This window comes from Pongo abelii, chromosome 13, assembly GCF_028885655.2.
Source record: "Pongo abelii isolate AG06213 chromosome 13, NHGRI_mPonAbe1-v2.0_pri, whole genome shotgun sequence".
In the NCBI taxonomy this organism is placed as follows: Eukaryota; Metazoa; Chordata; class Mammalia; order Primates; family Hominidae; genus Pongo; species Pongo abelii.
The window spans coordinates 127922986-127932715 of NC_071998.2; the positions used below are offsets into that span (position 1 = coordinate 127922986).

The following is a 9730-nucleotide window of genomic DNA, read 5'->3' on the forward strand; positions in this document are numbered from 1 at the left end:
CCGGGAAAGATCCGGAAAGTTCTGGATACGCCTGCACATGAAGGTGAAAGCTGACGCCAGCCTGCCTCAGATCCCCACGCCCTCACAGCCGCAGCTTTCCCACCTGTGCGCTGAGGATGAAAACGGCACTGGCACACCTGGAGGGTGGGCGGCCGTCTGCCAGGGCTTTTACGAGGCTGGGTAACAGCAGCGTCCTGAGCGTGGAGCTGTCATCGCTGCATTATTGAGGAAGGCAAGCTAGACGCCCAATCGATTCTGCAAAGCCACATCCTTTCACTATTTATAGACGAGACATGAAACAGGAAAGGTCCCCTCCCCACAGCAAAAGGGTGCAGTCCCTCGGCCCGGCCTGGAACTGCCCAGTGGGCACCGGTGGCCGCTGCTGCCCATCACAGGTGCAGAGAATGAGGAACGAAGCCAGTCCCGGCTCCCGTGGGATCTCCAGTTTGCCACCCGCATCTGGGGGTCCCCGCACCCGGCTCTGCCCTGTGGAAGCACTTCTCCTGGTGCACTGTCTGCCCTGCCCTACCCTCTTCCTGCCAGGGTTGCTGTTTTCTTTCTCCCTCTCTCTTTTTCTATTATTATTCTTTTCAATGAAAAACATGTTGGCTGCTGTTCAGAGGCGGGGCCTGCCCCAAGGAGCCAGCTTCCTTCAGAGCACTCCAGGCTCCCACCCCAGTCTCCGCCCCAGGCCTTCCTGTTCCTGACGTCTCCCCAGTCTGAGTAGGTGAGACTTTCTATTTGACGCTGCGTGGGGTTTTTTTGTTGTTTTTTGTTTTTTTGAGACAGAGTCTCACTTTATCACCCAGGCTGGAGGGCAGTGGCACGATCTCGGCTCACTGCAGCCTCCGTCTCCTGGGTTGAAAGGACCCTTCTGCCTCAGCTTTCCGAGCAGCTGGGATTACAGGCACACGCCACTGCACCTGGGTAATTTTTGTATTTTTAGTAAAGACGGGTTTCGCCATGTTGGCCAGGCTGGTCTTGAACTCCTGACCTCAGGTGATCTGCCCACCTCGGACGCTGCATGTTTTTAAACATGTTTTTCTAACCCTGGCGCCCTTGAAGACCAGGTTCTGCATAAACAGGAGGTCCTATCACAGACCTTTCCGCTCAGCTCAGCATGAGGAGGAGAATCAACCTGTTCCTCCCTTGGCCGCGCCCAAGACGAGGCAGGTGACTCAATGGAAACAGCCAGACCGGGTGACAGGAGCTACCCCGTCCCTCCCCAGCCTCCCAGGCCGGCTGCAGGGCCAAGTCACTTCCCGCCTGAGCCTCCTTCCTCCTCTTTTAAGGGGAAGCCACGCCCCCAGCCCGCTTGTAGTCGGGAAGTGAGGAAGTGACGGGCAGCTCAGGCTGGCTGGGGCTGTGGTTAGGGACATTCGCTTGGGAGAAGGAGAGGGGCAGGGCTAGTAGGAACTCTGCCACCGCTGTGTGACCCTGGGGCTGATGGCGACTTCTCTGGGTCTCTTCTTCTCACTTATTGGTGCCTGATCCAGACAGCTTTACGGGGCTGCCAGGAGCTATGCCAGGCCACTGCCGGGCCGGCACACCCCCAACATGTCCCACACGTGAGCCAGGTGCCTCTCTCACCCCTTGCTGGGAAGTGAACTCCACAGGAGCAGGGGCCATGTCTGCCCTGTCCCCACTGGGGGCCTGGCCTGGAGCAGAACGCAGCACACAGCAGGTGCTCAAACGTGTCTGTGAACTGGAGCCACCCTGGGAGATGGACTTCCCCGGAGCCAGCAAGTCCCTCCCCAGGCAGTGCCAGGCCCGGCCCACCAGGCAGCACATTTAGGATTCTCTGAATTCACTCGTCAATCAATTAAACATTTAGGAAGGAGGCTCTGGAAACCAGCACTGTCAGCCGACGGGGAGAAGGCGGGGAGAAAAGGAGCACTGATCAGGTGCCCTCTCCACGCGGTTCTCATGCAATCCTCACACACCACCAAGAGATCCAGCCCGGCTGACATGCTGGGGAAACTGAGGCTTGCATGACCTGATGACCCAAGGTCACGGAGCTAGTGGGTGGCCAGGCCAGGCCTCAGACATAAGGTTGTCCAAAGCTAAAGCCCACCACCCAGCAGGCAGCTGGACATCCTCCCGGAGGTGCTGGGTGTGACAGCCTACCCCCATTTCTCCCAGCTCCTGGAAGACACCCTGTGTCATTCTGACTCTGCCGTCAGCAGGCAACATCTTAGCTGCCCCCTGCCTCAACGCCCAGCCCAGACCCAGGCAGCCCTGGGAGAGCGTTTCAGACCAAGGACGCAGTCTCACCCAGACAGATAAGGTCCCTGCAGCTCTCCCCAGCTCTCCTCAAGACAAAGAGAAAAAAGGGGGAGCCCTCTTCAGTACCCGCTGCTCACACTGACGGAGCTGATCAGGGGGCTGGAGAAGAGCCAAGGGCCACAGTGACCCCCGGGCCTGCTCAGAAGGCCACCATCTCTGACCACAGCCACCACGGCCATACCGTGCACAGCAGCTGCCCAGAGACCAACCATCCTCCGCCCACCAGCATGTGCTGCCAGGTGCTTTCTACCTGGCCACTGGCTGACCGGGCCACGGTGACACTCTGACCTCCTGGGAAGGCATTTTCCACCAACAAAACCACTTTTTCCAATCCCGAGCCCTGCAACCACCTGATTGGCAGCTTCCGGTGAAGGTTCCTTCTCTTTGGGATGGAAAGAAATGATTCACCCAGTACTAGTGTGCCAGGCACTGTGACGCCCATGATCATGCCCCTTCTACAGTGGAGGCAGCAAATGGCACCAAAAGTCAAAGCTCTTTCCGGGGTCACAGCTGGATACCACGGGCCAGGATTCCCACGCAGGCTGACAGGGCTCCAAGAGCCTGCACCCCAGACTCTTTCGAGAAACAGTGTGGGTTTCTTCCCTTGCTGGAAGAGCCAGGCCTCCTGCAGGTGCCCTGGCTAACTCCTGGACAGACCTCCTGGGCCTTCTGAGAAGGATGGACAGGAACGGGAAGGCAGGGGCACCTGAGGGGTATATGTTGGGTGGGGCTCAAGCCCAGGGAGGGAGCCCGGGGCCTTCTCCGAAGCGGTTGCAATGCCCCCCTAACTGCTGTGTGAGCCCTGACCTGTGCCTCCACAAGCCGGGCCCGGCTGTGACCCTGGCCTCCAACCCGGCAGCCCAGAAGCGGGAGCCTGAGGACGCGCTTCCGTCCCATCTTCTTGTTGGACTTGTGGGGTGTGCACAATGGGGTCTCTGTGGGCTGAGCTCGGCTGCCTGTCAGGCCAAACTGAAGCAGGCTTCCCGCCAAGAAGGAGGGGGAGCCAGGCCCCAGCGAAGGGGACAAGGCCAGACACCAAAGCCATGGTCGGCGGCCTGCCTTGGGCTGGAAACAGCTCACCAGGATCCCAGGTTTGGGGAATGGGAAAGTGGGCCCATGACACCAATGTTTTGCGGCCCTGTGGCAGGGTTTTAACCCAGACACCAGGGAGCTGCAGCAATCTGTACCCCAAAGCACAGCCCTCTGGCCCAGGGAGACCTCAGTCCCAGACCCCTGTGGGCCAGGCTGTGCCTACTCCCTGGTGCCACTGAGAAGAAGCAACAGGCCCCCAATTTTCCCAGCATGGCATTCCTCCCACCCTCCCAAAGTCCTCTGTAGGAGCAAGAAGCTTCTCCCAGAGCTCCGAATGGGTGAGAGGCAAAGTCCGAGCCGGGAACGCAGTGGCGGGGAAGGGGGTTATACATTCTGGGAAGCCACGCATAATTAATCACACGGCATTAATCCGCCTCCCCCAACAATAGCTGCTGCACTTCCCCTGGATCCCAGCTGTCGGTCTCTGAATGAAAGGAAACAAGATTTAGGGCATCAAGCGTCCGTGCGGCCTCTGCAGAGGGAGAAGGGGGCCCCAAAAAGCAAAAAAAAAAAAAAAAAAAAAAAGTAGTGTGCATTCATTAGCGTCTGACAAAGACACAATCGGCTTTGTCCATTAAACTGCTCACAGACCTGCTTAATTGGCTTCAGTTTGGGGAGGGTGGGGGCCGGGGAGGGAGGGAGGCCGCTGCCCACAGGCTGGGCAGTCGGCACAGGCAGGAGCCGGGCTGGGGTTGTCAAGGGAATGGGACCTTCTGCAGTTGGAATGAGGGCGCGCAGACTGGCTGGGGAGCCATTTCTTCATCTGTAGCTCCTGGGGGGCGGAGGGAACTCTTTTTCCAGCCACCAAACACCTCCTCATTATTCTCATCAGGGATGGACTCAAGTTGAAGGGCATCAGCCACAGCAGAACAGTTCCCCACGGCTGATGGGCACTCACAGGCAGGCAGGAGGCAGCGGTTCCGCACGACCTCCCAGCCCCCTCTGTGCCCATTTTACATCTGAGGCTGGCAGACGAGAAGGGCCACGGGATTTTGAGGTCAGAGTTTGCAGATGCCAGGACAGAAACCAGACTCAATAATTACCCCACACCCCTCGCCAAAACATGAGTTCCACTTTCTCTTCCCCAGCCCCAGCCTGAGGCCGGGAGGAGGGAGCTGGGGCAAACAGAGAGCCCAAAGGCAGGTCCGATTTTGAAGAGTCAATTTCCTTTGAAGAGGCATCACCCACCCGGAGGTGGCATCACCTGCCCAGGAGGTATCACCTGTGCCTAGAGAAGGCATCACCTGCCCAGAGGAGGCATCACCTGCCCAGGAGGCATCACCACCTGCCCAGAGCAGGCATCACCCACCTAGAGGAGGTATCTGTGCCTAGAGGAGGCATCACCCGCCTAGAGGAGGTATCACCACCCACAGAAGGCATCACCCACCTAGAGGAGGTATCACCACCCAGAGGAGGCATCACCCACCCAGGAGGTGGCATCACCCGTGCCCAGAGGAGGCATCACCGCCAGCCCAGGAGGCATCACGCACCCAGAGGAGGCATCACCCGCCCAGGAAGTGGCATCACCTGTGCCCAGAGGAGGCATCACCCACCAAGAGGAGGCACCACTACCAGCCCAAGAGGCATCACCACCCACCTAGGAGGCATCACCCCCCCTAGAGGAGGCATCACCTGTGCCCAGGAGGCATCACCCGCCCAAAGAAGGCGCCCCAAGTTGGCAGGGTGGTGGGGGCTGGGCCTCTCAGTAAATGGTCCAGAGCTCCCCCTGGCAGATCAACTGTTTCTTGGGGACTTTAAGAAGAATTGGGGTACTGGGACTCCCACTTAGTAACCCAGGAGCCTGAGGTGGCCCACGGAGGAGTGCCCAAGCCCCCAGCAGCCAGACCAACTCCACAAGCAGCATAATTGCTGGTGATTAAGTAATTGCCAGACTTTGTCCAATAAAAGTCAGCACGTGACCATGCCCAGACTCTGGGCCATCTCCAGAAGACAATGGCCTAGTGTTCCGTCCCCTGCGCGGCTGCAGAAGGCAGGGGCTCTGCCCTCGACAAAGCAACAGGTCCCGCAGGGGTGGTACTCACACGCAGGCCTCCGTGCCATTGGCCGCTTCACACTTCCCGCCATTCAGGCAGGTCTCACCGGGCTGGGAGCATCGCGGGCCTAGGCAGGGGCAGGAGAAGAGAGGTCAGTCTCACCCGCACCACCACCACCACCGAAGGCCCTTGTTACCCTGGGGGTGGGACCTGCACCCAGCCAAGGGGCATCGTCCGCCCCCCACCCCGGACGCACTCTGCTCAGTGTCATGGGTTGCTGGGACACGGGTCCGCAGGAAGCCCCTCCATGAAACCAAAGGGGCGTCAACATTCTGCCCAGAGTCCTGTAGTCAGAAACCGAGGGGAAGGGGAGCAGCAGGGAACACGTCCTGCTTGAAGCAGGGTGGGGTGGCCTGATGTGCTGCCTGGACGCAGTGGGGGAAAAGCAGAGACAAAGTGGGCTGCTCTCCGAAGAGTTGCCCCCCACCCTGGAAGCTCACTGAGGAGTCTGGCAGGGCAGGGCCCCCCATCCAGCCGCCGAGATTGCCTCTGTTCAAACCCGTTCTGCAAGGGGGCAGAGCTGGACGGGGGGAGGGCGGGTGGCCACACTCAGCTCCCGCCCGTGGGAAAATGCGACAGCTGCTCGCCCGCTGCCCCGCCCGCCAACAAAGCGCCGGCCTCCGCCTCGGAATCAGAGCGGCCCATTGTGGAGTCGGAGCCGCCTCCAGGGGCACCGGGACTGCACCCTGGGGACCCGGCCCCGCCTCCGCCGACACTCAATACCTGCTTCCGCGGGCGCGCATCTCCAGGGCAGTCCCCATACACCCACAGGAGGGGGATGAAGGTCCCCCATTCGGAAGGAATTCGACCCCATCTCGAGAAGGGATCAATTACTCAAGCCCCTCCCTCCCCATCTTACCCGGGCTGAGAAACGGGGGAGGGGGGTGTGACACAGAGCCGCACTTTCTGGAAGAGGACAGACAATTCTCGCCTCCAACTCTCGGAGAGAGAGTGGATTAATCACTCGATTCCCCAGAGACCCCGCTAGCTGTGCGGCGGGGAGAAATGTAAGAGCCCCCCACCCGCGTCCCGCTCTCCGCCCCCAAGCTTTCCAAACTTCAACTCCGCAAAGCAAAAGGAAAGTTCAGTCCCCCCGGGGGCGGCGGCTTCTTACGCAACCCCTCCCCCAAACTGAGAGCCGGGCTGGGGGGCACCGGAGGGCGGGGCGACCGGGAGCCCGGGGACCCAGCCCGGCCGCGCGGGTCAGTGAAGGCAAACGCGGCGCGGCAGAGCCCACACTCCGCGCCCCAACATCCGCCCCGGCGTGGGCCAGAGGCGAAGAAGAAAGATAAATGGCCCGGAGAAGCAACAGGAAACCAAAACCGACTCTATTCAAATCGAAAAATAGTAGGCAGCCCGCCCGCCCGGCCGACCGGCGGCAAGCCCCACGCGCGGCGGGTGAAGGGCGGGCCCGGAGTAGGGCCTCTGGGGCCCCAGCACCCCACGCCGGCCTTCAAACTCGGCTCCAGGCACTGGCGGCGCGAGTCCGCCTCCACGGGGGGATCGAGGGGGAGGGTCGGTCCTCCCCGAGCCCGGGACTCCAGAACCTCACGCCCCGGGCCGCCCGCTCTTCCCTCTCCATGCTGGCCTCCCCGCCGCCCGCTCCCAGCCACGGGGCGCGCGCGCCGGGCGCCGCCAAAGTTTCCAAAGGCCGCGGAAAGTGGGGGCTCGCGGGTGGGTGGGCGCCTACCTCGTGCGGCGAGCGCGGGCAGCAGCGCCAGGCAGAGCAGGGGCGCCAGGAGCGGCGGCATGCCTCCCCACCGGCTGCCCTCTGCGCCCGGGCGGCGGCCTCCTGCGCTGGCCGGCGGGGCTGGGACGCACACGCGCGGCGTACGGTCCCGGGCGGCGGCGGACGGTCCCGCCCTCTCTTCCCCGGCTGGCTGGCGGCGCTGTGCTCTCGCGGGCTCCCGGGCCCGGCTCCGCGCCCCGCTTGTTCCTTCGCTGCGCTCGCGCCCGAGCCCCGTGCCCTGCGCCCCGCGCCCCGCGCTCCTGCGCTCCCTCCCGCGGCCGAGGCACTAGTGAGGCTCAGAGTCGAGGTGCGCTCCGCCCCCGCCGGCCCCGCCCCGCCCGGCCCCGCCCCCGCCGGTCCCCCCGCCCCCTCCGCGGCCCCCTCCTCCCGCGCACCCCGTCCGCCTTTGCGCCTCCCCGAGCTGAGCCGCGCGTCCCGAGCCCAGCCTCTCCGGGGAGGAGGGACCCGGCGTCGCGGCGTGGGTCGGGAGCGGGCGCCTGGGACTACTTCTCGTTTGAAAGTTTTCAAAGGCCAAAAGTTTGAGCCGGTGCTGCGGATGGATCCGGCTCTGGCAGTTGCCGCGCTCGGCGACAATTGGCGACGTAAATTTGCATGTGAATAAGCGGAGGAGCCCGGGGCGGAGTGGGGAGGGCGAGGCCGCGGATAGCCGTGTGCACCGTGCGCTGGGCCAGGCGGGGAGCAGCTGAGGCCACGTTGGGGGACCCCGGGCCCGGGGCAGGGCTCTGGGAGAAGTGGCCTAGCCGTGTGTGCGCCCCTAGCCCAGCGGCTTCACTCCCTCCCGAGGGCCCCGTGGCCGCGGCTTTAGGCGTCCAGAGGATCGATCGCCGCCAGACACACCTGGCCGTGATTGCCCGAGCACTTGACCGCGAGGGATGGGGGCGCCGCGGCCTCTGGGCAGGGGGCTCAGGGCGTCCCGAGGGAGCAGGCGGGACCACTGCCTCGCGGACGGATTGTGCCCCGCTCCCCCAAGGGGGACCCGCGTCGACACGCTCCTCGGTCACCATCCTCCTCCTGCCCGGGCGCCGCCTGCCTAAGGTGGCCCCAGAAAGCACAAACGGGTCGGGCGGATCTGCCGCTGGCGCCGGCGCAGCCCCTCCCACGTGCTCCTTCCGGCTGATTTATTTCTCCACCACGATGCCAGGCACGGGCACCCTGTGCCAAGCCTGGTTAAGCGCCAGGAGTCCAAAATGCCTGCCATAGTCCCTGCGCAAAGTTCACGGCCTCGTGCCAGGGACAGACAGCGCCCCCTCCCCACCCCAACACAGGGTGGTGAGTGTGATGGCAGAAGGCGCGTGTCCCGGGTAGGAGTAGGAGGGCTAAGCCTGCCCTGCGGGGAGACTGAAAGGCTGAGAGGGACCTAGGACTCTGGGGGCCTGCGGGGAGGGCTGCAGAAACCCCAGAGCATGGTGGCAGAGGCAGGCACAGAAAGCGGGACAAATCTCACACCTGACCCCAGCAAGCCTTTCCTGGCACACCTCTTGCCAAGTGCTGAGCACTCTGGAAACAGCCAGTGCAGGCGGCCTGTCCCGCCCCTGTAGCTGCTGCCGGGAGCCTCCCTCGCCTGCGTCCTCCCAGAAGCTGGCCTCACTTCTGCAGGCCTGGGGTAACATCTTGGGGTCAGCGCCCCAGGAGAGGAGGCGCCTGGAGGCAGCAGAGATGTTTATGTAACAGCAGCCAGGCAGCCTGGAGGAGCAGATTTTCCATAGAAGGAAGCACGGGGCTGTGCAGCTCCCAGGCTGACTCTGCCGGCCACCACGTCCTCTGCTCCGGGTGGGTGGGGGTGGGGTGGGGCACGGGGAGGCCCGAAGGCCTCAGGCCTGGTGCTGATCGGGTGCGGGTGCGACTGCCTGTGTGCCTCCATTGGCATCTCTGCCTGTGGGCCCCAGGCCAGAAGTAATGACCCATGTAGCCCTAGCTCGGGGGCCAGTCCTCGGCATTTTGCGGAGGAGCAGCCTGGGAGGGGAGGAGGGGATCCCTGGATAGGGGGTCTCCCCTGGTCTGCCCCAGCTGTGCGGACAGCACCTCCACCTTGGGCCTCCATCTTCTACCAGCAGAAGAGAGTGGCCCATTCGATGTCCACCCGTCAGGCCACCCAGTAGCCAAGCAGGCTCATAAGCGCACGTTACAGATGGTGCGGCCGGGCGCACAGGCCTGAGGGAAGCACAGGCCTCGGCCTCCCATTTCCCAACCCCTGCACCACCCGCAGCTGGGAGTACCCCATGGACAGCTGTGGCCAAGGAGAAGCCAGGGATGAGGGGGATGGGTCTTACCTCCCCACCAGCCTAGGAAGGGGGTGGGCCCCTGGCAAGCAGGTGAGAAGCTTTTTCATTCACAAGTTGTCCGGGATCCCCATTCCTCTTTGTCAGGCTAGCAGGTGTGGGCAGTCGGGAAAGGCTGGGGTCCTGACCCAACAGGAGTACATCTGCTGGCCTGGGGCCTGGAGACCTTCTCCTGCAGGTCAGGGGGCAGCCCTGGGCAGCAGGCATTGCAGGGGCTAAAGAGAAACAAGAGAAAGCAGGTTGTGTGCAGGGCACCCCAGCCACTCCAG

At 63.1% G+C, this 9730-nt stretch overlaps 1 protein-coding gene across 3 annotated transcripts in view; it reads right to left on the reverse strand.

Moving 5' to 3' along the window:
* Positions 1–7452, reverse strand: part of NOTCH1 (notch receptor 1) — a 52856-nt gene extending 45404 nt beyond the window's left edge. Inside the window, exons 1-2 of one of the 3 annotated variants that reach the window (XM_024252710.3) lie at positions 7123–7452; positions 5421–5499 (exon numbers count right to left, since the gene is read on the reverse strand). In XM_024252710.3, coding sequence (XP_024108478.3) covers positions 5421–5499; positions 7123–7183 — 140 coding nt within the window. In that variant the 5' untranslated portion in view covers positions 7184–7452. The remainder of the gene's footprint in view (positions 1–5420; positions 5500–7122) is intronic. The other 2 variants (XM_054521230.2, XM_054521231.2) reach the window with 2 other exon arrangements.
* Positions 7453–9730: the final 2278 nt, after the last annotated feature.